The sequence below is a fragment of the Fundulus heteroclitus genome, chromosome 20, assembly GCF_011125445.2.
Source record: "Fundulus heteroclitus isolate FHET01 chromosome 20, MU-UCD_Fhet_4.1, whole genome shotgun sequence".
NCBI classification, from domain to species: domain Eukaryota; kingdom Metazoa; phylum Chordata; class Actinopteri; order Cyprinodontiformes; family Fundulidae; genus Fundulus; species Fundulus heteroclitus.
This window is the reverse complement of record NC_046380.1, coordinates 35,492,968-35,520,368: the sequence shown is the minus strand read 5'-3', so window position 1 is coordinate 35,520,368 and position 27,401 is coordinate 35,492,968. Positions and strand designations below refer to the sequence as shown.

General features: G+C 43.1%; 2 protein-coding genes across 2 annotated transcripts; one reads left to right on the top strand and one right to left on the bottom strand.

Moving 5' to 3' along the window:
* Window positions 1–4,918: 4,918 nt before the first annotated feature.
* On the top strand, window positions 4,919–7,614 carry si:dkey-13a21.4 (Rab7 domain-containing protein). Its single transcript, XM_021311988.2, has 5 exons — window positions 4,919–5,052; window positions 5,346–5,472; window positions 5,605–5,823; window positions 6,703–6,828; window positions 6,920–7,614. The coding sequence occupies exons 1-5, from the start codon at window positions 4,994–4,996 to the stop codon at window positions 7,004–7,006; spliced, it is 618 nt and encodes a 205-aa protein (XP_021167663.2). The 5' UTR covers window positions 4,919–4,993; the 3' UTR covers window positions 7,007–7,614.
* On the bottom strand, window positions 6,869–25,818 carry hcfc1a (host cell factor C1a). The gene is made up of 28 exons (XM_021311987.2): window positions 25,658–25,818; window positions 24,315–24,515; window positions 23,594–23,742; window positions 23,103–23,263; window positions 22,788–22,996; window positions 22,109–22,193; window positions 21,904–22,010; window positions 21,640–21,819; window positions 21,312–21,554; window positions 21,068–21,216; window positions 20,767–20,949; window positions 19,716–19,937; window positions 19,239–19,343; window positions 18,939–19,155; window positions 18,622–18,758; window positions 18,381–18,528; window positions 17,220–17,440; window positions 16,264–17,089; window positions 13,917–14,065; window positions 13,650–13,784; window positions 13,352–13,559; window positions 12,445–12,717; window positions 12,236–12,342; window positions 12,008–12,142; window positions 11,743–11,928; window positions 11,341–11,638; window positions 9,585–9,648; window positions 6,869–9,500 (listed from the first exon to the last, which is right to left on the bottom strand). Exons 2-28 carry the CDS (start codon window positions 24,508–24,510, stop codon window positions 9,461–9,463), a joined length of 5,133 nt encoding a protein of 1,710 aa, XP_021167662.2. The 5' UTR covers window positions 24,511–24,515; window positions 25,658–25,818; the 3' UTR covers window positions 6,869–9,460.
* Window positions 25,819–27,401: the final 1,583 nt, after the last annotated feature.

The following is a 27,401-nucleotide window of genomic DNA, read 5'->3' as shown; positions in this document are numbered from 1 at the left end:
TCTCCACAAATGTGAATAGTGGAAAACTGGATTTCAGCACTCGTTTGCTACCAATGCCAGATTTGTGGAGTTCATAGATGTCCTTTCAGCAGATGCACCCTGCTGAGCTGTGCATCTCTGCAGCTCCTCCCAAGTTACCACAGGCCTTTTGGCAGCTTCTCCGATTGATGCTTTTATTACCTGGTCTATTCGTTCAGGGAGAAGACCATAGTGTGTTTTGCCGTAAAACCTTGTGTTGTTCTGTCCCACATAATCCCAAAAAACATACATTATGTTGAAATCTGTGGTTGGAAGGTGACAAAAATAGGAAAAGGTTGTGGTATATTTTGCTGGACTGTGATCTTTCACTCGTTTAGCACATTGTGAAAATGAAACATTTCTGACATTCTCAAAATCCATTATCATAGATTATTTCTGCCGTATTTTGAATCAGCTGGGTTTGGCAGCATTCGATAGCCTGACCTACTGCACAGCATTTGGTTGATAAGGTTGCTGTTGTCTTATTATGTATATGTCCCAGCAGGATCTGGAAAAACTCGTCCATGCGTTTATTTTTAGTCGAATTGATTACTGCATCGGTGTCTTCACAAGTCTGCCTAATCTGCATACCTAGAACCAGAACCATATAAAATAAAACTGAATAAAAGCAAGTAGGAATAAAATGTAGAAACAAAATAGAACATTAAAAACAGTTGGACTAAAAAAAAAGAAAAAAAAGAAAAAGAAAGTTGAACTAATGATTTTTCGTTTAACTAGAACAGTCAAAGGCAATCCTAAACAAATGTGTTTTTAATCTTGATTTAAAAGAACTTTCCCCACTTTTACAATTTTCTGGAAGTTTGTTCCAGATAAGCGGAGCATAGGAACTAAATGCTGCTTCTCCATGTTTAGTTCTGGTTCTAGGTATGTGGAGTAGGCTGGAGCCAGAAGACCTGAGTGGTCTGGAGGGTTGATACACTGATAACAAGTCTGTGATGTATTTAGGTGCTAAGCCATTTAGGGATTTATAGACTAACAGAAGTATTTTAAAGTCTATTCTCTGAGATACAGGGAGCCAGTGTAAGGACTTTAGAACTGGGGTGATGTGCTCTACTTTCTTAGTCTTAGTGAGGACGCGGGCAGCAGCGTTCTGGATCAGCTGCAGCTGTCTGATCCACTTTTTAGGCAGACCTGTGAAAACACCGTTGCAGTAATCTATTCGACATAAAATAAACGCATGGATTAGTTTTTCCAGATCCTGCTGAGACATTAGTCCTTTAATCCTGGAAATATTCTTCAGGTGATAGAAAGCCAACCTTGTAATTGTCTTTAGATGCTTTTGGAGGTTCAGGTCTGAGTCCATCACTACACCCAGGTTTCAGGCCTGATCAGTGGTTCCTAGCTGAAGCAGCTGAAGCTGTGTGCTAACTTTTGATCTCTCCTCTATTGGTCCAAAGATTATTACTTCAGTTTTGTTTTTATTCAATCGAAGAAAATTTTGCCACATCCAGGCGTTGATTTCTTCTAGGCATTTACTCAGTGCTTGAACTGGTTCATAGTCACCTGGTGACATGGTGATGTAAAGCTGTGTGTCGTCTGCATTGTTATGGTAGCTGATGTTGTTTTTTATTATCTGAGCTAGACGGAGCATGTAGATATTGAAGATATTGTAGTCAAACTTTTTGTTACCGGCTTTTATTGTGCCACTGCTATGTGCTTTTCTCTGCTTATTTCTCTTTTCTTATGTTCTATTCAAGTACAGCACTTTGAATTGTCTCACCACTGAAATATGTTGTATGACTTTCCTTACCTTAAGCTATTGAGACCACCTATCTGAACTAAAGTGAAAGTTTGGCTCAGCGAAGGGGATTCATTTCATTTTAGTGGCAGTCAAATGAGAGGAAAACCTGAAACCTCAGTGCGGTAAACTGCTAAATATCACTGCTGTATCAAATGCAGCTGAAGAGCGTGGAGCGTAGATGGAAAAACACCTGTTGCAGTTTACAGCGATGGAGACCTGCTGGCTTCACGCAAGCCTCTGGTGCCCCCTGGTGGCAAGTCAAATCAAAGTCATTCCCTGTCCTTCCATTGTACGCAGAGCAGCATGCAACAGAACGAGGCAGTTTCTCCAGGATCTATCACTTACTAGTGTGGTTGAATAGCTAGATAGCAACAAACAGCAATAGAAATTAAAAACACATGTAACTGACTGAACATGATAGAAAGCTGTGAAGCAGTGTAGCTTTAGCACTAAAGGTTCACGGAGAGGAGTTCAGTTTTCTGTTCCTGCATTAAAACTGATCCTGGATGGAGGGTGGGGACAGCATTTACAGCTCCCTTCACTATCCTCCGCAGGGCATAATTAAACAAATAAAGGCATCATTGTTCTCTGACAGATCAGGCATAGCCTTCATATAAAATCTAAGTTATTTTCTTTTTTGTGAAATTAAAGATGAAGTGTCCACCTAGCCTCGTGAGACCATCCTGATCTCGCGAGGTTTCAAGGTTTCACTCGCAGATCAGTCTGGATACTCTCCGTTGAAGAAAATTTGGAGCCGTTCACCAAACGAACGTCCAATCAGCGTTGGCTTTGAGGCGGGTTGAGGTGTGACGCAACGGGAAGCGCGTCAGTTCAGTCTTAACAGCATGGCGGCTTCAGCCGATGAAACTAGCGTTAGCGTGGCTATCGAGCAAGTTTTATCGGAATTACAGAGTATTTCTTTGCTGAGCTAACGAGCCTTTACCTGCAGCAGCAAGAGTAGCTTGGCTTGTGGTTGTGTTTTCGTCGTCGCTCTGTTACGAGCGACGACGAATCTGATTGGTTCATTTGGCCCGTCTATCACCAACATAGGCCAATCAGCTAACCAGTATTTTCGCCCCTTCCCAAAATTACTTCAACGGAAGGTTTCCAGATGGATATGCGGAGCAAATCTATCTGGCGGAGTCAGGTAAGTGTCCACCCCCCCCCCAAAAAAAAAAATACTTCCTCTTTGTGTAAATCTCATTTAAGTTTACAATTATGAAACATTCAACTTATTTCACCTGTTATATTCGAAGGTGAAATCCATGTAATATTTAACCTAATTACCTGCATTTTTAAGCCTTTTTTGATGATTACAGCTTATATGAAAGCCCAAAATTCTGTGGCCCAGAATGATTCAATATTACACAAAACCAATAAAAAAAACGATAATTTTAATACAGAAATATTATATTATGTTATGATGCAAAAAAATCCTACACAAACAGTTCCCCTGCAGTCATGACTTTGAAAGTGACCGACAAGATTGTTTAATTTCCCTTTTTAATAAAGTATTTTCCAACTGAATTCGATTTTTTTTTTTTTTTTTTACCAAAGATGCTGACTGTTTAGAGTGCTGCGTTTAAGCTTATTAATGAAAATAAGTGGAACAGAAAGTTGTGGTAGAAGATGTAGGTGCAACAGGGATAGCTGCAGACAGAACAGTGAAGCAAAGCCCATTTAAGAGTTTGGGGGAGATTCAAAGGCCCTGATCTGAGTCAGCGCCTTCAGAAACAACACAGACAGATGAATCCGGAACATGGGCTACAACCGTTACGTTATCTCGTGTCGAGCCACTCCTGATCCAGAGATCCACTGGGTTTTCTGAGGTCCACGGTATACGCAGCTGTCTGCCAGGAAATTCTACAGCATCTCATGCTTCCTTCTGCTGACAGGCTGTACGGAGATGTGGATTTGATTTTCCAGCAGGGCCTGGCTCGTGCCCACACTGCCACTGCTTTAATAACCACGATATCACTGTGACGGATTGTCAAAGGGAAGATGAGAGGCAGAAAAGCCAATAATGCATAAAGCTGAAGGCTATCACAGCAAACTGGGCTTCCATCCCACCTCAGCGGAGCCACAGGCAGATGGCGTCCATGCCACGCTGCACTGATGCAGAAATCCCTGCAACAAGAGCCCCGACAAAGTATTTAGGCTATACACTGAAGAGCACATTCCCACACATATTTCGTTGGCCAACATTTCTGTATTGAAAATAATTTGTATTAGTTTAGTAATAATTCAATTGTCTGAGAAAGTGAATTTTGGGCATTCGTCATCTAGAACCTGGAACAATCAAAGTCAACAGAAATAAAAACATACTTATCGTTCAGTCTGTGTGAATGATTTGCTGTTTCTGTTTTTTTGTTTTTCACCCAGATTACTGGAAGAAAGTAACTTTGCAATAATATCTCAATTTAGAACCAAAAAGAAAAAAATCCTCCCCTACAATACCTATGCCAGAGACAGAAAAATACAAATAAATTCTTTGGCATTTGGGTCCACTTTGTTCCACCTATTCCACCAGCTTTCTCTATGTGTAAGATTTCATATTTCCTGCTCTGAAAAAAATCTGAGGGTCAAAGGTCAGATATGAGTCAGCCACACAGGTGTGAAGTCAAATGATGCCTTCAAAAGCGTAAGCCACAGCAGTGTCACACTGTGGCCACTTAATAAACGTGCAGAAAGCAATTCAACAACTATCGATTCTGTGGTTATTTCTATATAGACAGGTAAGTCTATATAGAAATAGTTCAACGTGGACTGCAAATGGCCGTCCTTGTAACAGTGTAAATATTAATAATAATATTATTAATGCAATATCCTTTGTTTTATTTTCCTTGTAAAAAAATAATACAATTAGAAACACGTGGTTGAAACGTCAACCAGGCCATGGCATTTTATTGAAAGTGATATATTTTCTCCTATTTCTTTCTTCTTATTATTTTTATTTATTTATTTTTTCTGTGATATAATGTCTTCGTTTTGTTTCTTAATATGTTTAAAGTGTCAAATTAGATATTTTTGTGGCAAAAGAAACGGTTCGACGTCGTGCCAGCAGCAGGCTAAAAGTATGGTGTCCTGACGGCTGTCCTGTGATAAACAACAGAGATCCAGGTGGGAATTTTTCGAGCAGCTCGTGAAGGCATCATCATCACCACCACCGCAGCTTCGGAGCGGCAGGGATCGTGATCGCGGCCTCTGGGCAACATGAGTGACGGAAAGGCTCCTGCTGTGACCCTGAAAACCATCCTCGTAGGAAACTCTGGGTAACCTCTGCTTATTACTCGGGTTGTGTTTGTCATGTGTTCAGATCTTTCACTTTCACTTCCCGCGACTCCTCCAAGTAAAGATGTAAAAAAAAAAAAAAGAAAAAAAAGTGTGCAGCAGACTTTGAAATGGTTTCACGCACTTTTTAAAAACAACATTTTACACGCAACGTGACACAGGAGGAGACTTAAATGTGTTGCGTTGAAACGTGGGATGCAGAAAGAGAGCAGTTTGAGTTATTTTTAAATGATCCTCTGTGTGTGTGTGTGTGTGTGTGTGTGTGTTTACACAGGGTGGGAAAATCCTCCATCATGAACAGATATGTGAATAACCGCTTCACCAACATGTACAGAGCCACCATAGGGACTGACTTCTTCTCCAAAGCTGTCAGGATAGATGGAAACTCAGTGACTCTGCAGGTTTTCGGCCTCGCCTCTGTTTCAGTGAATCAGCCTGATCTTCCTAAGTGGCAGCAATCCCTGAGCCTTGTGTTTCTCTGTGTGTTTCTGTGTGTGTGTGTGTTTCTCTGTGTGTTTCTCTGTGTGTGTTAGATCTGGGACACAGCAGGAACAGAGAGGTTCCAGTCTCTGGGCTCACCTCTGTACAGAGGGAGCCACAGCTGCATGCTGGTGTTTGACGTCACATCCATGGCCAGTTTCAGTGCCTTGGACGTGTGGAGGAAGGAGTTCCTGGTCCAGGGAGAGCCTCAGGACCCGTCCGACTTCCCCTTCATCGTTCTGGGCAACAAGACGGACCTGAGCCGCAGGGAGGTCAGTCATGCAGGAGGTTTCAGTGGGAGCATCCTGTTTTTCAGATTTGGCTCCCCGTGTCTGGTCCAAGCGGCCCACAGCGTTGGTTTTGATTTTCAGGGCCCCAAAGGGGAGAGGTGGCTCCAGTTGAATTAGAATTGCAGGAGGATTAAAACACATTCAATAAAAAAATAAAAAAATAAAAAAATAAAATAAAATAAAAAATAAAAAAAATAAAACAATCACAGCGACAAACTTTAATGATTTCTTGTTTTTTTTTTTTTTTTTCCTGTGCTGGACTAAAAAAAAATAAAACATTGCATTCAGAATTTATTAGAAATGGGGGGAAAAAAACATGAAAGAGTCATGCATTTGCTCTCTCTGAGTGATATGCTTTTGCTGCAAGTAGAGCGACACGATTTTCGGGTGTCTACCAGCTTTGTGTATCTGTGAACACCAGTTTTTAAGTCTTGCCTCGGATTTTCGCTTATCTATAGGCTGGACTTTGATCAAGCTTCTCTCACAGATAAATATACTTTAATAAAGTAAGCCATTACAGCTCTAGCTGTGGATGATGTGCAGTGCTAGTCCCCCCCAAAGCTGCACTGCATGGAGGCAAAAAAAAAAGTTCACCTTTGGCCTTGTCTGACCAGGGCACGCTCTTTGTCATGTTTACTGTGGCAATGGGTGGAATAAGGTTTTATTTAGGAGTAGCAGAGTAAAAGAAGCTTACTACAACATTGTGACGGCCAATCACATGGTTGTAAAGTGTGAAAAAGAAAAAAGTTGAAGGGGTTTAAATATTTTTGCATGGAACTACATCAGGGCTCTTTAATCTTCAGTCGGGGATCACAGTTCTCCACATTCGGAAACACTTTGCCTCCTCTTCATCCTCTTCAGGTGTCTCGCAGAAAGGCCCTGCAGTGGTGCGAAGACATCGGAGCCGAGTACTTCGAAGGAAGCGCCAAGGAGGACCTGGACCTGGACAAGCCGTTTCTGAGAGCCGCCGAGCTCGGCCTCCGGCAGGTAAACTTCGCCCGACAAAGGACGACGAGACACGGAGACGTCTGTTTAACATGTTTATTTTTGATGATAAAAGATACATTACTCCCTACAGTACAAAAAACACACATTGGAAAATACAGGACATTTCCAGATAACCTGCGAACAGCCGAGAGAAACTCGCAACACCTGCGAGTGCTGAGAGGAGCAGTCCACCCAGCGCGGGAGGGGAAAGTTCAGAGACCTCGGCACTGCTGATGATGACCTATCTAACAAGGGTGCAAAAATAGTGACCCGGCAAAGGTACTGTGGAAGGAAAGGACACAATTGTATACCACATGGAGAGAGGAACAAACTCATTAAATGTTTTTTTTTTTCCTTCTTTTCTCTTTTTATTTTTTATTTTATTGAGAACCTTCAGCTTATGGTCTAACTTAAGGCATCACTACTAAAATACACTGCTTTTGCATGCATGTCTAGTTTTGTTCAACAGACACACCGACACGCACAAAAATTATGAATGCATATGAAGAGAAAGTTCGTGTCTAGAAAGAAATCAGGAGAAATCCCAAACCTGAAGCCCGAGGTGGCGAGCGGAGGCCTCGGCTCTGACGTTCGGGCCTTTTTTGATTTTTGATTGGATCCGTTTTATTATTTTTTTTTTTTACCATCACGACTGAATCTGCCGTTACGCAGATCTCCGCTCATGCCCAGTCAGATACCTCCTCTCTCCCTGTACACGTCTGGACTGATGGACCTAGCAGGACTTCACATCCCTACGGCGAATCAGCTCGACAGAAGCAAAATCAATCAGAACAAACAGGGAGACTATATATATTTATATATATATATGTTTCTTTTATAAGTAAAGACACAAAAGGCGATCAAGAGATGACCAACATGTAAAAACGGTTTGTTACAGGTAATTATAGAAAAGGCCAAGATGTTTCTTTTTCTGTTTTTTTTGTGTGTGTGTTTTATTCTTGCTCTATGAACGAACTAATTTACAAGTGAGTACACTCCGGCTGTAAGCGGCCTCCCCATTCAGAGACAAACGTGTCACAGGTAGCTTAGCACACCATCTGTGGTCTGAAGTACAGAGCCTTAGAGAAGGAAAAAACAAATTAAAATGCATTCAATTGATTCACAGACATCTATAAGGTGGTTGTGGAGGGGAGGGGGGGATATGTCTACTAATATAGTTAGCCATTTTACAAATCATTAACTTATGAGCATAAGAAGCAGGGGAACAACCGAGCGGGTATCAGGAGGGAAAGTCGGAAAAAGTTCTGATGCCGAATTTTCCTTCTGACCCGGGAAAAATTTGTGTTTGGCAAAACGAAGCAACACAAACATTGAGAAGTAAACGAAGTAAAAAAAAACAAAAAAAAAAAACAAACCAAAAAATGAAACCGAAAAAAAACTCCTCTCCCTGGGTCCACTTCAAAGTTCCCTTCAGTCCTACAACCTTCTCGGGTTCTACTTGGAACAAATACAAAAGTCTTTCATTGTCTGCCAACAGGAACATACGACCAAAACAAAGTTTTTTTTTTTTTTTTAAAAACACTGCGGCAACCTGAACATGGCCGCCCGTCTGTCCACGAACACAAGCTACGGGGATGAACGACTGTTAAAAAAAAACAAAACAAAAAAAAACTGATGCTTTCTCTTAAAATGCACATGTACACACAGGAGGAAAAAGAAGCTTAAAAATACAAAAATAAACTACACAAGAGATTCTCTGCGTCATTGCTAATTTTTTGGGAAGGTTTTTTTTTTTTTTTGGAAGTTTTTCGTTGTTTTCCTTTAAACGCGTGTGCTGCCAACTCTCGGTCCGAAGCAAAGTCCGTCCTCTCTCTTTCTCCAAATCTCTTCCTTCGCCGTTGCTTTTTTTTCTTCCTCTCTCTCCTTTCTTTTCCTTTTCCCGCCGTGCGTTCCAGCGTGTCGGCCACTACTCCTCGTCTTGGGGTAAAAAGCGCACAGTGATGATATTACCAGGAGACTGGGGTCCGGTACGATGACTGTACAGACTTGGTTCTCTATGAAGCAAATTATTTGGAGCCAAAAAAAAAAAAAAAAAAAAAAAGAAGAAAAAAAATATGTCCCCCTCGTTTGTGGAGGACAAGTGCTTTATTTGTTTCCATACCGATTTTTCCTTTCGTCTAAACTAATGCCTCCGCAGCCATGTCATCAACACTGTACAACATTATGTAGTCTCTTTCTACAAACCCCCCCCCAGAATTCACAAAACACAGAAAAAAAAAAAAAAAAAGGTAACATAGCGCTCAGGCTGGCTCCCAGTTTGTGAAAGGTGTAAATGCTTCTATAATGTTCAACTACTTGAAAAAAGCCAAAAATAGATGTTAAAATGATGGAAGGGGGATGCGCTGAAAAAAGAGAATGTGCTTCTAGGTTTGAGTTGCTCTAAAAATATTCAACCAAGAGAAGGCGGAGGGGGTTTATCTACAGAAATGTGTCTCAGATTGACTCTCGTCGAGGCTTCTGCCACCGTCGCCCGTCTTGGCCTGAGACGCAGGGGCGGAGGAGATGAGGAGGAGGAGGGTGAGTGAAGGTCAGTCTTCCTGATAAAAAGGACAGTGGGAGGAAAAAAAAAAAAAAAAAAGGGACAAAGACTGGGAGGGGACTCTGGGCTACCTCACTGGTCCGTCCTTGCTTTCTTTGGACCAGTAGTCTTGCTGTGGGAGGACACATAAAGCAGAATGAGCGGCGTGGATCCACGGTCACGTTCGGCCAGAGTTCAAGGAGAAGACGGTACTTACGTATCAGGAGAGGTGCCCGGTCTTTTGGGGGCAGGTTTCGCCGAGGTGGCGTCTTTACCAGATTCTGTGGATTACAACAACGAGTCGAGTAAGTTCACGAGTCACTTTACCTCCTTCACAGATGTTTCTCCACAAACTGGTTCTGGTGCTGAACTGCTGCTGCTCCAGCACCTTTACATCTGTGTTTCCACCTCAAGTTTGAATGTTTTTTTTCCCTATCACTGATGCAGATGTTAAAAAGGTTTAAAGTGGCTGACATTTTATAGTGACGCCGTTTCATTCAGCCATTTAGTTGGCCTCATTTTCTCTGTTTGCCGTGATCTTTCTTATAAAACCCGCTCAGCAATGGGCTGAAGTGAGTTTGTTGAAGGAGCAGCTTTAATGAGTGAGCCTCAGTTTTAGGAGCTAGCATGTTTTTAAGAGCTAACTACTAGCATGTTTTGCTAACTACTGCAGCTATGACCTCCAGCATCAGCTTCAGGAGTGATCCCATTTTTTTCCTTTACATCAGGTTTCTCTACCGGCGTTAATAACAGCAACTCTGAGATGTCTGGAGTAGAATCACATGAGTGTGCAGAAATGCTGCAGATCAGCAACGTTAGCAGGGGAAACAGCTGCTCTACGCTGCCGTCTTCCCCTCAGAGGCTTGGACGAGCCCCCCTGCTCCTCTACCAGCCGGCTGGTGCCACCTAAACACACGCGGAGGTGTTACAGCTCCACCGGGCGTCAGGGGCCGCTCGCCCTTTAGCCGCTCTCCTGTTGTTGCCGCTGCTTCAGTTCACACTTCTGTTTTATAAAGACGGAGTGAAACGAAGGGCTGCGGCCCGCAGGAAGGTTAAACGATGTGGCGCGCAGCGCTACGACGCGTGACAATGCCCGTCCTTTCTCTTGTGTTAAAATGCAGTTACGATCAGAGGCGACAACATGAGCATGACGTTAGGCTTCAGTTAGCTTCATGTTCTCTGACATATTTAAAACCTGGTGTTCAATCAAATAAAAACAGATATTTAAAAATGTTCACTGCTGGCGTTCTTCTCAGAGATCAGAGTCCTTTAGGGTTATCCTGCTCTCTGATAGAGGAGGCATATCATGGACACAGCAACAGCAGGGCTGTTCTGGCCAAAAATATGCCTGTTTAAAAAAAAAAAAAAAAAAAAAAAAAAATGCCACCAGTGTGCTATCAAGGCCAAATGCAAATTTTAATGAAGAGAAAAGAAGAGCTTGATTGACAGACCAATAAAACAATTGGACCTGTAAATCTACAGCTCTGATAAACTGCTGGTATGTCTGCGCTGGACCAGAGGGGAAAAGCACGGTCATCAGGGCCGCAGAGACCAGCTACCGACACAGAGTTCTCTTTAAAACTCCCAAAATTGTTTTGTTTCTCAATCATTCATTGCGAAAAATTAAAAACACAGAGCTTTAAAACAACAAAAAGTTGAATTAGCAGTGAGACAGCACAAGCTCAGTCTCCAGCTTTTATTTTTCTATCACCTGTCAGGGTTATTTGGAGGGATGCTAAAAATAATAATTTGATTTGTCTAGATAAACTATCTCCCTGGACTATAATCCCACAATAATAATAATAATAATAATAATAATAATAATAATAATAATAATAATAATAATAATAAACAGATGATGCTTTTGTGGCGACATAACTGAGTCGGCGTCTCTTATGGAACCAGTAAAGAACGGACTCTCGCTCTAGTCAGGTGGAGACACCCCCCCACTCGCTGGCAACCTGTGTGCTTACCCTGCAGCCATCGAACTTGAGTGGCAGGACCGTAACCCTTCTCGTTGCGGGCGGCGATGCGGAAGATGATGGCCGGTTTGGTCGTGTAGTCAATGTGAGCGTTGGACAGGCTGGACGACTGCACCAAGCAGGAGGGGTTGGGTCCACAATACACGCGCATGAAGGCTAGCTGGGCCGGGGTGGAGGCCTTGGCCTCGGCTGTCTGGCTGCTCTGGATGGCCAGGTACACAGAGTACTCGATGATTTTCCCTGATGTCACTGAAGGCGGCTCCCAGGTCAGGTGGGCACCGTCTGGGCTCTGGGGAGGAGATAAGAGGAAATATATATGACTTCTGTACGTTGCGGCAGCAGGACGTCACATTTCCAAGTCTAAGGAACTTTTTAGCTGGGATTAATGTTAACCTTGCTAATTTTGATGGCACATGGGGCCCCTGGGAACCCGGGTAGGCAGGTCTTGAAAGCAGAGATCTCGGAGAACGTTCCACGACCACAAGCGTTGATTCCAGCTACGCGGAACTTGTACGCCGTGCCGGGCTGCAGCTCCATCTTCTTCATCTGACTGTAGTCTGGTACGGCGCCAGAGTCATCCTAGCCACGGAAAGAAAAGACGTTAAAGGAAGCGTCTCTGAGAACATCCCAGCATGCACTGCCTCCCTGTCACACTTACGTCTCCTTGCGAATCATCTGCCGGCACGTAGAAGTGAGTGACAACCATATTTGTCACTTTTACAATTCCGACATCAAACCACTGGTTCTCCTTCTTAACAACGGCCTTCACTGGAGTTGGCTGAGGGGCTTGTTTCTGGAGAAGTCATAAAATAATCACAGTCAGGAAAAAAAGAAATAGAAACAAGTCCGGTTCCCGTAAAGCTGATCCAATCAAGCGAAATCTCACCTCTCCCTCAATGCCGTTGGCCACCTCTGCAAGCGTAGCTGCAGCTTGCAGCTTGGCTGGACTTGCTACTGATATAGACTGTGCGAACGTACTTGATGGAGCCAGAGCTGGGCGGAGGAAAGAGCAACAAAGATTAGATAAACAGGTAAAAAAAAAAAAAAAAAAAAAAAAAAGCAGCGGATGAGACTCAAGGAAACAAAGAGACTTACTCTCAGCAGTGGTGCGCGGTAGAAGGGAGGCCACGGCGCTAGTGACGGAGGCAGCCATTTCGTTGTGTCCGTTGCTTTCAACAGACGGGTCGTTGAGGCTGTCGGCGGGGGCGAGGCCCTCGGTGGGCATGCTGCTGTCCACAGAGGCCTGCTGCGCTGCGGCCTGCGCTTCCTGCAGCTGCTGCTGCTGCTGCACCAGCGCTGCTAGCTCCTGCTGGGTTAGCATGATGGGGATGTTGGTCGGCTGCTGGCCTTCTCCAGCATCGCTTTCATCTGTAAACAAATCACACAATATTCAGGACTTTAAAAAAAAAAAAACCATCATAATAGGGCTGGACGTATCGACGTATATCGATGATAGAAAAAAAAACGGGTCAATAAAACAATTCAGTTTTCCTTCCCTTTGCATTCTAGCCTATTGTGTACTTTAATATAAGTCACTACATCCTCCCAACCAATCACAAACTCAGACCCAGGAAGGCTCCATCATGAAGCTCCGCCTCCTTCAAAGAGTTTAAAGAGCACGGGTTCTTTTTTCTTTTTCTTTTTTAAAAACTTGCAGATTTGGCAAAAAGTTGGTTGATTAAAGGATTGAGTTTGAATTCAGTGTTTTTGTGTTTATCTAAAAATAGGTCGCTAAGCAACAGCATAAAATGACCAGGGCTGCACATAAAATATATGTTTTAAATTTTTTTTGACAATTATCGATATCGATCAATATGATTTCTATTTTATCATTATGCTTTATTTCTATATCATCCAGCCCTACACCAAATATTACTTCAATAGCCACAAAGCCTTAAGTTATTTATGATTATCAAGGCTGTCTTTAAGCCATTTTAGACCTCTTCCTCTCCCATTTATCAAAAACCTAACACGGAGGAGGCGCAGTGTGAAATATACTCACTCATTACGGCTTGTTGAGCTGCCTGGAGGACAGCCTGGAGGGCCAGGGCCTGGGCTTCTTCTGAGGCTGCGGCCTGGGCGGCAGCCTCGGCTGCGGCGGTCACAGCCAGCTCTTCATCCGACAGTCCCGTCACCATCAGAGTGGTCCCCTGGCCCTCGGACATCAACTCGGAGGGCAGGTTTAAGGCTGTTGCAGCTGCTGCTTCTCCCTGGAAGAACAAATGATGAAACAAAATTAGCTGCGATGATAAATTTAGCCCCGCTGCCGCTGAAGTTCTGTAATGCTGCCTTTTAATTACCTCTCCTTGTGTCTCCATCGCTGCAGCAGGCTCCTCAGCAGGTGCAGCTTCTGCTGATGCAGGTTCTTCGGTCTGCATCGGCTCCTCCGTGGCGCTGGCTGCTGTGCCAACTCCTTCTGTGATTGATGAAATTGACTGGAGGGAAACAAAAGTCACAGATACACATAATTCACATCGTGTGATGTTCCCATTTTTTTTAACACTTAGGGAGCCTTCAAACACATAATTGCAGAGATGGCTCAACAGACTAGAGCGTTGTTTCCTTACAGGTACTGAGGGCCCAGGGGCGGGTGTGGACTGGGTGACGGTGGTGATGGCTCTGCCTTGGGTGGTGGTAGCTGGGCTAGTAGCTGCAGTGGTAGCAGCTTCCTCTGTGGTGCTTGTTCCTTCTGCTCCTTCCTCTGTCTGCTGGGTAGCTGAAAAGATCCAAAAACAATAGTTCAGTTCTGATTCCTACTGATGCAACTCGAGCATTGGCTACCTGGGTGACTCCACTATGTGAAAAGTGGAACTAAATGGGGAAGCGCATAGACTGCAGATCAGAAATGCTTATTTGTCCTCTGATCTGAAGTTAGTAATCGATATATTCATTTACTTACAGTAGTTACAAATGTTTTCTCTTTCCTAGAGGCCAATAATCTATCATAGGTTAAATTAGATCACGGTTAAATTAGTTACTGAAGTCAGGAGGTTCTGGGCAGAGCCATTTTAGCGCCAACTGAAGCCTCATTTTTCATAAAGTAGCTTTATAAACTTTCTTCCATCTATTCTAGTTGTTTATGCAGCAGCACATGCCTCTCCTCACCTTAGCCTGAACACTTCATTAAGCACAGCCAGATGATGACCAAAACATTTGTAATGTGTGTTTAGGATTTTTCCAACTCCAAGACTGATTTGTTAAACCCTTGTCATCATGTGTCCCAGAAGTTCAAACTATGATTTCAGCCTTTGAGCACATCCCCGACCCAAATAACGAGCTGCCGCTGAAAGTCTTAAAGTCTGCTGACGTGTAGAGAACGGCCAGAAGAAAACATGTGACACTCTTTATAGACTAAATAAACACAAGAACGTTAGTCGTAGAAACTTTTACAGGCAGACAGACAAGAAAAGTCAAATGCTGAGCGGTCAAAAGGATTTTGGAGACTGGGGCGGTTGGTCTCGGCCCTTTTCAGACTAGCTTCAGCCTGCAGGATGAAATTATCTGGGTCTCCAGCGGTCTCCAGCTATACTGAAGACGCCACAAGAGCTGCCGGCTCATGGTAAGATAGCTGCTTAATAACCTTTTAGCTAAACCCCGCTTCAAAAATCCAGAACACTCCCTTTAAGGACTGCAACTACAACCAAGGGATGTCAAAAATATTGATACTGATGTAGTCAGCTTTGGGGTCGTCTAGTTAAAGTGCTATACAAGTACAAGCCATTAACCATGAGGCGCCCGTTGCAAGTGCGTGCAACCTACGTTGTTGGCGGTGCACTCGATACAGCGGCCGACCGGCCCTCACCGCGATGCGGCTCGGTGTTGTGCAGTCACTCACAGGTATCTGCTACTAGTATCACAAGAGCGACTGCAAGAAGGCCAGACCAACCGGTGTTAGCCAAAAAAGCTAAAAGCCTTATTTGGAAATGTTTAGCATACGAGGTAAGCGAAGAAGGGAAACCCAAAGATCTTACAAGCCTGTGTGCTAACAGTGTTAGATTGGTGCCAACGAAGTGGAGCAGCTCAACAAACTTGGCCAAACATCTCAAGGACCGACACCTTGGCCTTCATGGGGAATTCATACAGGTTAGTAACTCAAAGTTCCCATTGGTAATTGAACTAAATATGTTAAACGTATAACCCATGTTAGCGCAACAAGTGGCCCACGTTAATGTTGTGTGATTAGCTGTGGCTAGCATGCTAACGCCGCGCTAGCTGCATTTAGCCTGCTGCTCTGCTAATGTCAGTTGTTTTAGCCATTAGCCGCGGCTAGCATCCTTTAGCTAGCTAACATTACTCAGACGCGTTTTCCTTTACAGTTGCAGAGTGAAGCAGAGCAAACTTGCGCAGCCAATTCTACCACTTGTTTGATAAGCAAAGAAAACACGTTCCACGCTGAGATTGCTGAAAATTTTCATGTTGCTAGAACCCTTTTGCTGGTAAAGATTCTCAGTCATCCAGGTCATGGTCATTCCAAAAAAAGTAAAAAAAACAAAGCAACTGGACTTGTTTGCCGTAGTTGAAGACGTTTCGCTTCCTCTCCAGGAAGCTTTCTCAATTCAAAAAGTCTGGAGTAATGATGAGTACCAAGCTTTATACCACTGCCAAAACAAAGGCCTTGTAATGGCTTAGATAACATGCAAATTCAGCGAAACGTCTTTAACTACGGAAAACAAGTCCAGTTGCTTTGTTTTTTTACTTTTTTTGGTAGAACCCTTTTATGTAATTTTTATCCCTGTGGAATCCAAAATGGTATCGAGTATTGAATATTTTCCTGGGCAGCGATATTGAGTTTGAAATTTTAGTATGGTGACAACCCTACTACAGCCAGAAGCACTATTTTAGAGCCATGAACAGAATCTGACTGTTTCTCCGTCTACTAAACCCAGTTTTGAACATCAGCCAATGATAACCTACCCGTGCCTTCGCCTGTCTCCATGTTGCAGGTGGCAGTGGTGGCCGTGTTGGTGGTCCCAGTCTCATGTGTTTCATATGGAGGATTGGAGCAAACCCTCTGGACCTGGCCTGTTGCTGTGCTGCTCTGGTCCTCTGCCACGTCGGAGGCTGCTGTGGACGGAGTGTTGTCGGCCCCTGTCTCCTGGCCTTCACTGGGCGGGTTTGAGTGATCGCTCTGCACGGTGCCGGTCTCACCCGCGTTCATGGTAGATGAAGCTTGTGTCGCTGTGTTGGTGGTGCCCGTCACATGGGTCTCATGGGGGGGATTTGAACACACCCGCTGGCCGACACCCATGTTGGATGAAGCTGTGGTTGCTGTGTTCGTTGTCCCCGTTTCGTGGGTCTCGCAGGGCGGGTTGGAGCACACACGTAACGCAGACATGTTTGAAGATGCTGTCGTGGCAGTGTTGGTGGTTCCCGTCTCGTGGGTCTCGCAGGGCGGGTTGGAGCAGACCTGTCCAGCTCCCATGGTAGCAGAGGAGGTGGTGGCTGTGTTGGTGGTTCCCGTCTCGTGGGTCTCACAGGGCGGGTTGGAGCAGACCTGTCCAGCTCCCATTGTAGCAGAGGAGGTGGTGGCCGTGTTGGTGGTTCCGGTTTCGTGGGTCTCGCAGGGCGGGTTGGAGCAGACCAGGGTGACGGTACCAGAGCCATCTCCAGTTGCTCCAGCCTCGGTGGAGCTGGGCTGTTCAGAAGTTGGAGAAGCCAGGATGGATACAGGTAGATCCTGCACTGGCTGGGCTTCAACACCGCTGGGGGTTGTGATCAGGGTCACCTGGGTGGGCTGGTTCTGAGAGAGCCAATATGATGATTACATACAGGCATTGCAGTATTGACAGCGTAACCTCTGCTGTCTTCATTCTAACTTATAATATCTTACTAAATGCTTAGGGAATGAAACCTTAACAACAGAGCCATACCTGCACCGTCATTGTAGAGGAGGGCAGTGTAGAAGTAGAAGTCAAGCTGGTCTGAGCAGCCGACACCGTTATAGCGGTTGGGTTGATCACCTGGCTGGACAGCGTAGCGATATTTCCCAGTGTGGTGATCGGTGTCACCAGGGAGGCACTGGAACTGTCAGCTGTACTTCCTGCCAAGCTTGTGGACACAGTGCCGGTGACCGTGCCAAGAGTAGTGACTCCTGGAGAAAGTGGCGATGGAGATGAAGGGGATAGTTCAGCATTTTTTAAGTGAGGTTCCTTTAAAAGTTTGTAGACAGTTAATATCTTACCTGCAGTGGATGAATAACTCTCTTGGGATCTTCATTTAGTATAAATCCAGATTAGTTGGACCCAGAAGCTGAAGCTAACAGCTAGTCCAAGAAGAACTAAAGCCAAAGCAAACTCCAGTCTCAAAAACATCATAGTGCTTTATGCATATTATTTTAAAGAACCTTTGAATTGTCATCAGATTTGCATTGTGTGATCACTCACAATGAAGTCAATGATTATTTAAGAGGGGAATTGAGGTTGAGGGCAGTGTGCCATCAATAATCTTCCCAAATGAAACAATATCAATGGAACAGCTAGAGTTTCTGGTCAGCATAACTGCCTACTCTAGAGGTATGGCAGTGTAAAAAAATAAAACCAATGAAATAGTTTAAGTTCATAGATTTCACTGCTTTACTTTTAGACCAGACAGTTACACTGAAAGGAAACATGTCCTACTGTAAGGATGTGTTTCATACATTTTGATCATTGGTGGGGCACTGCCTCAGGCCTTCATTTTCTGTAGAAATAATCGTAAGTTTCTTTGGAAACACCCAGTGCCAGTGGTGTGGCGGGTTAAATGAATGGACTTCTTCAGATTGGAGTCCTTTTTAGATGGTAAAAATCTGCATTGGTCTGAGCCTTTCACATAAGCCATTACCTTCAACCTCCAGGACCAAGTAATCTGAATTTATACTAAATGAAGACATCAAGAGAGTTGTTTGCTGCAGGTCAGATATTAACCGCTGAAAGGTTTTATACTAAACCTGACACGAAACAAATCCTAAAAACACAATTTTATAAAGTCTAAAATATGTGATAATGTTGGTCAAACCCAACAACCTAGTTGGAGGGACAGACGTTCATTCTTACCAGTAGTCCCCTTGACAACCAGAGTGGTAACAGTGGGCTTAACAGAGGAGACCGTCACTGGAGTAACCAGACGAACACCGCCCACCGTGCTCATAGGCACGGTGCGTAAAATAGTTCCAGGCTGACCTGGAGCCCCTTTCAAGACCACCTATACAAGACAAATTAGATTTCATCTTTAAAAATTCAGCACAAAAAATACTCACAAAACAAATAATAAAAAAAACATGTGAGAATAGTTTACCTGTGTCAGTCCCTGCTGGCCGGCTGCAGTGGTCAGTTTGGGCACAGCAGTGATAATTTTACCAGGGGTCCCAGAGGTCATTACCTTCGTGGTAAGGATTGTTATTGGTGTTTTCATTCCTGCGCTGCTTGTTACGCCTGTATAGACAACAAACCCAAGTTTAACCTTTAAACTCCGATCTCATCCAGCAAACAGTATTTCTTATGTCTTAAGATCTAAACTTTCGAGGCCATTTCTGAAAATATGCCCCACACCCCTCTGGGACTTTCTTGCTGTAGATTATAATGAAATGCGTGGTCCTGTGATTAAGTTCTGACCTGTAGCTCCAGTCTGGGTCATGATGGCCGACATCGGGATGGTCTTAATGATAGTGGTGCCCTGCTTAGTAGTAGTAGGTGACACGCCACTTATGTTTAGGATAGTGGGCTTGTTCCCTGTACCTCCTGCCTGGGATGTTGTGATGATTGTGGTGGGCTTGCCATCCGCAGAAGTCACCAGTTTCAGGATGGTGCCAGCTGGGAGGGGACCTTTTGTCTGAGAAGAAAAGCATGTTAGCAGCAGTTTAGAGGAGATCACCTGATTCCTGCCTCAGCAGTATGAAGCTACCTCCAGCTGACCTGTATGATCTGTGTGAGAGGGTTGGTGGAAGCCTGGCCTGTGACGGCTGATGTCTGCACTGGCTTGGTTTGCACCACAGACATCATCTTCCCAAGGTTGGAGATCTGCCAACACAGGAGAGAGACTCAAGCTCATGAGTCACTAAAAAGCATCAGACAGCACAGGGGAGGTTGGCTGGAAGGTGGTCCGCTAAGCTTGTATGTGTGAGCTATTGCTGCCCGGACTGAATAACAGCCACGCACATGAACAACATCATGCTCCCTATTATCTTAGCAGAGCGGGCCAACACTGACATTAGCCCAATTTACATCCTCCAACCAAGATATTTACAAAATTTGATGTCACCGTCTTGTGACATACTCAAGTGTGGAAAAAGTAAATTTACATAGTTGACAGGATCCATGTGAAAGCACCAAAGGTGTACTTTCTGAATTAAAATTTCAGAAGCTACTGTAAAAGAGTTCTTGTTTCCTTACCAATGTACCACTGCTACCCATGGTGAGGGGACTCTTGACCAGAGTGATGGTCTTGGTTACTCCTCCCACCACAGTGGTAACCACCTGGGCCTGCTGAGCCACTGTGACGGCACCAGACTTGTGCACAGTGATGATTGGTCTGGTGGTGGTTGGAGAGGATGCAGTTGCAGTGCCCACCTGGGCTGCAGCCGTCTTCAGCATGCGGGTCGCTGGGTTACTGACCTGTAAAACAAAAAACGACCCTTACAGGATGGTTTGGGAATTTTTAGGAGGCGTTGAATTTAACAGCTGGTCTGAAAGGAGCCATGATCAAAACAAATCTTTAAATAGACCCAGTTTAAAAATAATCACAGAAGTTTATGCAAAAACTATGATATAAAGCTTTAAATTGTTCTAGTTTATATTAAGTAATTACTTAAGACAATGTGAAGGAGTTCTTGTGTAATTGATTGTCTGCACAGGAATGAAAGGTAGGAGGTAATGTGCAACTATAGATCTTCCTGTGACAAACGCACTGAGAATGGGGCGTTTCAGTAAGAACAGCTATCTGATTATTTTATTATTATTTTATTCATTTTAAACACTGCCTCAGCTTTATATCAGACAATTTTCCTGACCACAAAACAATGAATGTTCTGTTTTCAGTATGCTTCACTGAGGAAGATCATTGCTGGTGCAATCAATAATAACTACTGTCTATGTAGAAAATAACGAAATCCAATCCAAATATGAAAATAGTTTAAAGGTTCATAAAACAGCATTTGCATAAATTGGTTATGAGAGTTTGTGATTGGTGGGTTTTTGATATGGCAGAGGTTTTGCTATTGTACTGGTTCTTGGCCGACAAGCAGTTAGATTTAGCCTTTAGATCCAACTAATCTTAATTGATACTATATTAAGAACCCAAGAGTCATCTACAACAGGTAAGATACTCATTTATCAGATATTAACAGAACCCCACTTTAAAATTTCTGCACTCTCCTAAAATCCCCAAGAAAAACTGATGGGCTGTATTAAATGCTGAAGAGATCATATATATTCAGCTGTTTACCATTACAGGAGAAGCCACTTTCACTGTGGTGGAGCCAGGGGACACAGCGACTGTTTTGAGAATGGTGGCACCTGCAGGAACATTGAGAACGGTGCCACCAGAAGAGGGCGGGATCTTCTGTGTGGCTGCAGCTGCAGCTGCTAAAGCTGCCATGCCGCTCATCTGAGGGCTACTTCCAATTGGCTGAAGACAGAAGTTAAAATATTTTTAGAATATAAACTACATTAAAATTAAATGAGGTGTTAATCCTCTTCAAACAGGAACTTAAACATTATAAATAGCTGTATGAAGTTACTCGTACCGATCCTTGGGTGGTTTGGGTAGGCACTACCATTCGAACACCTGGAGGAAGGGATGTCACGGTAACGGGGGATTTCCCCGGCTGGCTTGGGCGAACTGTGACAACAGATGCACCAGCTGCAGACTGTTGAGCTGCAACCTTTAAAACAGCTTTGAAAGAGCAAAATAAATTCCATTAGAACTTTTTATTTTGCAATCCAGTAGAGCTTCCTAATATCACACATTGCATGGTGCGCACTAGTCACCTGTCTGTTGTAAACTCTGAGCAGACAGTGCTGCAGCAGCTGGTGCAGGGCTCTTTGGAGAGTTGACGGGCTGTGAAGGGGTTCCACTTGTAGCTGGTGAGGCTGCTGCTGGGGTCGCAGGGATGTCATACTTTTGCAGCTGCAGCAAATACGTGTCGGCTGTGGAAACTGCCCCCCAGCTAACCTCCAGAGAGTTTGTGTTGGCACGGACTAACTGGACCCTGGCAGGAGCATGAGGCCGCTCTGTAGGACAAATAATAATATTATCAATAAATGTATGTTCTCCCCAAGCAAGACACACATAGCATTCATGGTAAAACATCCTCACCTGTTTCTAGGTACCACAGGTCTTTACAACAGACTTGGTTGTTCCATGCTTTACGATAACCGTCGCGGCCGCTCCAAACGTAGAGTCTGGAATTGATGGCCACAGCGCAGTGGCCAGCACGGGCCCTAGGGATGTTATCTTCAAGAGTATCCATTAACACTGTTTCCCAACACATAGAGTCTGCCGAGACAACGCAAAGAATAAGCACCCAAACAATTGTTTTACTCCACCTTTCATAATGCGAAACCTGCTAGTGAGACAAACCGAGATTTAGGCAAGCAAGAGTGTTTGTGCATTTCCACTCTTTCTCGTGTGTGGCCACTTTGACATCATCCATTACCAAAGGAACCCATCCGCCAAAAACATACATCCTGCAAAGTAAGAAAATCAAATAACGGTGAGATATAATTCTGTTAGTAGGTGGAAGTTAAGTTCTGCTCAACGAGGAAAACAGAATCGGCCTTCCTACTTGTTTGTGATTGTGGTGGCAGAGTGAAGACTTCGTGGAAGAGGTGCTGTTCCACCTACTGAAGGTTTGTTCCACGTCAGGGTATCTAGGAATAGCAAATCAAAATTGAACGAGTTGATGTTTCCATTGTAGCCTGTTAATATTTACAACCAGGTGTAGACAGGGGGCTTTTGTCACCTAGCAATTTTAAATCTTTACAGTTTTCAATGTGTTACACCAGTTTTTCTTTCTTGTCATCAAATAAAGCCATCTGCTGCTGGTCCTTTCCTACTGATCATTTGTCAATTTGTAGCCACAAAAGGGATGCCATGTACCTACTTTGATGGATTATCTTCAAGATAGCCTACTGTAAGGCGAAGTAGTTGTAAAGTATAAATAAAGTTTACATTTACAGCTAGCAATTGATTGTTATGGTGAAATGTGGGGCTCTACTTTGTCACAATTAAAAAGGAACACAAAGGTAATAGAACCAAAATAAATGGAATTTGTATTAAACCGATACACCATGGTTTTATTACAGGGCTACAAAATATTTTATTTCCAGGAATATATAGCCAATGAAAAGCAATAGAGAGGCTATGAATGAGTACGAATGGAGGTCAACCTGTCATAGGATCAACTTCACCACAGGCATTTTTGTTGTTCCAGGGGTGCTAAAAATACTCAGGCAGACACCTACCAATATCAAGTGTCCACAGATCTCCAAGACGACAACCGCTCATTCCTCCATAGATTATCAAGCGAGACTTCCTGGTCGTCTTTTCTGTGTACACCACAGCGGTGTGACTCTCACGAGGAGGAGGCAGAACCCCATACGTGATGGGAATATCCCACCCAAGCACACTAGAACCTGGACGAAGCTCGAGGGTGTACAAATCATTTAGGTATCTGTCGAATAGAAACACAGATATTCAGTGCTCATGTAGCTGGCTGTACTAAACTTGTGTGTCACTAGATCATGGATGCTTCTGATGAATCCCACCCCTCCCCTTACCTGGGAATGTTGTTTTTAGGGTCTTCACTATCATTGGCCAGTCCACCAAACAAGTAGCATTTGTTACCAACAAGCGAAAAGCTATGGCCAAGTCGAGGACAAGGCGGAGGACCGTTTTTCGGATTTTTGGCTTTCAGTTTTTTCCATTCCCATCTGCTGGCCTGTTACAAAAACCATGGTTCTACTGTGACTTTATTTTACAGCAAGTTAACAGTATAAATTACAAAGCAACATAAAGTTTTTCATTTCTGGGACATTGACAGGTTGGAACAGAGGAAAAAAAAAAAAAAAAAAAAAAAAAAAAAAAAAAAAAAGAAGAGAGTTTTCTTAACCACAACCAACAAAGAGCAATGACCAAATAAGCAAAAACAGATTATACAGATAACAGGCACCTTACAAGATTGAGCAAAAAATTAAAAATAAACATCAAGATTCAATTATTTTAATGTGCAGAGATTAGAACGTTTATCTTTTATCAACAGTGGAATTACCTGCAACTCATAGAGATCGTTGCTGTACTTCCCATATTCCACCATCCCACCAAACACCAGCAACCGTGTTCCATCACATACAAAACCATATGCAGCACAACCCGGAGGGATGTCACCACGGACGGCTGGGATAAACCACTGGTTTGTTGCTGAAATTAAAACAGAAATATTAAAACTCTAGTTGCAAAACATATTTACATAGTGTTTGGGCTATTGCAAGATCTACCTAAGCAGCACATCGGGTTGCTCGATGTAAATGTGATGTCCATATCAAATAAATGAATAAATAAAAATAAAAAAATAAACAAGGCACTAGATAGAATGGGCATATGAGTTTAAATCAGGCTTTAGGGACATAAACACACCCCAGTTATTGCTAATTTTCGTATTTTATTAATAGTATCAGTTTTATCAGCAGGAAAGTGGGACACAGGATGTGCATAAACCAACCAACACCATCCATTTTATTTTAGCCCGCCTTTTTTGAACGTGCAATTACACGCGTTCTCCTGCAGAGGGACGCCGCATTAGTCAAACAAGGGTTTGTTTGGCCTGCTGAGGCCTGCACACAACTTTACACATTACAAATTTAAGTAAAACTTCAACGCTCTAAACAAAAGTTGCTTAAAACTGCTCCGATTACTACTTACAATATGAAAAAAACCATTGCACCTGCTGCATAAACTACTAGCTGAAGTTCAACATACGAACCAAAACTTACCGGTGTTGTATACATGTAGCTCGTCAACAATCCCTTCGTTTCCACCTCCAAAAACCACCATCAGCTCCTTTATAGCCACAGCTCTGTGTCCGTGCCTGGGCCTTGGGACCGGACCGGTCCATCCGAGCACCCGCTTCCATCGCGGCTGCAGAACCGACGGAGTGGTCCCAGACACCGTGGAACCGGGGGCAGACATGACTTCTGCCGCAAAGAAAAAGAAGAGAGCAGCTTTTTACACCGGCCTGCAGCTAATGCGCCACTTCCATCACAACAACTCCATAAACGCAGCAGCAGCATACGGCTGCACAATACCGAACCACTCACGACTGTTGTTGCGGTCAGAGCAGCTGGGGTGCTAAACAGTTAGCGGTTAGCTTCGGCTCAAATGCACTCATACCAAAAAAAAAACGATTGTTAAACATTTCCAGACACCGCTTACTTCTATTCCTTGGTGTGGTTTCGATGTTGCGGCTATCTCCAAAACGGCATAACCCCTTTGGGCAAAGTTATTTGTTACCATTGATTTCAATTTATGGAAGCAGCCATCTTGCAAACAAACAGCCGCCGCAAACGCTGCTACCCGACTGAAAAATGGCGGAAGCGACTTAACAAGCAAAATATATGTAAACTAACACGCCGCACCGCCAAAAAGACACGAAACGGACAAAAGCAGCCCTACCTGTTGAAACCCGGCCAGACAAACAGAACAACACACTGCCGCAACGAGTGTTTAATTCAATTTTTATGGTTAGCAGTAGTTGGCTATTTTCATGCCTCTCTGGGAGTCGCCATATTGTAGCTAGACAAATTAGCATTTTTGCAACGGCTTTAACGTAGTTATTATAGTAAGGAAGACGCCGCGACAGCAAATACAGACACACATCATTCAGAAAACGTCAATTCTTAACAGCCATCAATAGTTTTACTCAAATGAACAAACATATAGAGGTTACAGCTGCACCATTCAAACTGACTGTTAGCCGTTGCTTTTGCCGCTAGCTGCTCAGCCCAATTTAGCAATGCTAACAGGATTAGCATTGCGGCTAGCATCTGTCAAAGCGTCGCCCAAAGTCACAATTAAATTCGACGCAACTTTAACTAACCTTTATATGCATTACATACCAGATACAAATATAGTTGCGGCAACACTCTCAAAACCCAGCTAAATTAAGCGTAACAGCCCAAACACTGTGTTATTATGTTTCACGCCGTCTCTGGAAGCAGCCATCTTTTCGACAGTCGGCCTACTTCAGCGGCTCCCACAAGAAAAATGGCCGGGCGCTTTGCCACAACAAAACACAACAAACCCCGAAAAGGCGCAAACAATCACCAGTCTTACTCACTTAATCTGATGCAGTAGATGCAAAAACACTAGTAGGTGCTCTTATCTTGTGGCAATAATCCAAATTCATTCGATTTGTGAAGAAGTATTTCCTCTCATGCCTGCCTGGAAGCTGCCATCTTCTTGACAACAGAGGCGGAGGAAAATGGAAGCGAGCTAGCGTCACCCAAAGTAAACATGGCGACAAAAAAGGAAAAAAAGAACCCCGCTCGATAAGCATTTCACACTAACAAATAGACCGTTATTTGTTATTTCACATAGTACGTTAGGAGACGGCTTTCTGTTAGCGGGTATTTTACTCCACATTCTCACTGACTTTGTAATGTTAACATTTTAAGAGTTTGAGCAAATTATGGCAAGTTCTGTTACAACTGTGGGGTTATTGTCCCTTACTAAAGATGGCGACATCCGTACTGAAACCCTTTTTTATTTTCCTATCGTGGGCGGTGTGGAGTTTATTAGCGTCAAAACCCCCATAGAAAAGTCCAAACATGAGGAACAATAGTGCATGCGAGCGAGTTTATGGAATTACCGCTCTCAAATGTTAATGTTGACACGCCCACGTATGGCCTACCCATAGTGCGCCCTCCACTGACATATTCACTGCACCACTGAAACAGACATATTATGTCTGTTAGAATAAACAATCGAATGAGGCTCGTTTGTCTGATTATTGTACATTTTGAAAATAACTACCTTTAAGCAGGTATTAAACATACATTTCATTAAGTCCACATTTCTGTATTAAAATGTTTTTTTTATTGGCCCGCTGTGATACTCTAATATTAAATATATTTTCTTCCGCTGTAAGCGAAAAATCATCACAATTATTCGAAATAAAAGGCTGTAAAACAGCTTGATATAATTACTTTGACTATGACAAGTCTATACAAATGACCTGCAATAACTGATAACTTATCAGTTTTTTTTTTGCTTTAAACACCTGAAATATCTTTTTTCTAAGAGGGAAACAATTTTTTTTTTCAGTTTCAGTTGTTTATTTACTTTCTTATTTATTTTGCTTCTTTACTGATTACCTGTTAATTTGTGTAGGCCTATTGTTTTTCGTTAACCTTTCAAATAACCTGTTTTTATGTCTTATTGCTTATTTATTAATTTGTTTCACTATCAAGCAACCAAACACGAGTTTAGTTTACCTTCTTAGTTACTTAGTTATTAATTAATTTATTTACCTAAAAATACCTAAAATGAAAAAAATACAATCTAATTAGTTATTCGCTTTGTTCACTTATTATTACTTAGCTTTATGGTATTTAATAATGTCAAAAAACGGTACCTAACAACTGAAGAGAAAAGTATCAGCTGTGGCTGAATTTTGCTTCTGGAAATCACCTGTTTGCTTGATTTTTTTCCATTACTGAAACAAAATAATGAACATATTTATATATTTATCTATCAAATAGTCAATTTCTTGTTTACTTGCATACCTACTCAACAGTTGATTATAGTACTTATTAATTACTTGCTTGCTTATTTATCTTACTTATCAGTTTAACTGTTTCCACTAACAAACTTTCAGAGCCAAAGAATATGAGATACTGCAGCAGAAGTAAAAAACTGTGTCATTGCACTGCATTAAGGCGTTGCTTGCAGTATATTCTCAAACAGCAGATATAGCTTTATAGCTCCCTTGATAAAATCAGAATTGTCTGGTAGGCAAATGAACTGGGCTCCACAAACAGGAGGTCCAACCTTGACAGACTACAGACCAAAAACAGAAAGTG

Coding starts and splice junctions, on each gene's coding strand:
- si:dkey-13a21.4 (XM_021311988.2), top strand. CDS start 4,994: ATGAGTGACGGAAAGGCTCCTGCTGTGACCCTGAAAACCATCCTCGTA. Junction 5,824..6,702: donor CGGACCTGAGCCGCAGGGAG/GTCAGTCATGCA, acceptor CATCCTCTTCAG/GTGTCTCGCAGAAAGGCCCT. Junction 6,829..6,919: donor CCGAGCTCGGCCTCCGGCAG/GTAAACTTCGCC, acceptor TACTCCCTACAG/TACAAAAAACACACATTGGA.
- hcfc1a (XM_021311987.2), bottom strand. CDS start 24,510: ATGTCTGCCCCCGGTTCCACGGTGTCTGGGACCACTCCGTCGGTTCTG. Junction 23,264..23,593: donor ACGATCTCTATGAGTTGCAG/GTAATTCCACTG, acceptor TTTTTGTAACAG/GCCAGCAGATGGGAATGGAA. Junction 12,343..12,444: donor ACCGCGCACCACTGCTGAGA/GTAAGTCTCTTT, acceptor TCCTCCGCCCAG/CTCTGGCTCCATCAAGTACG.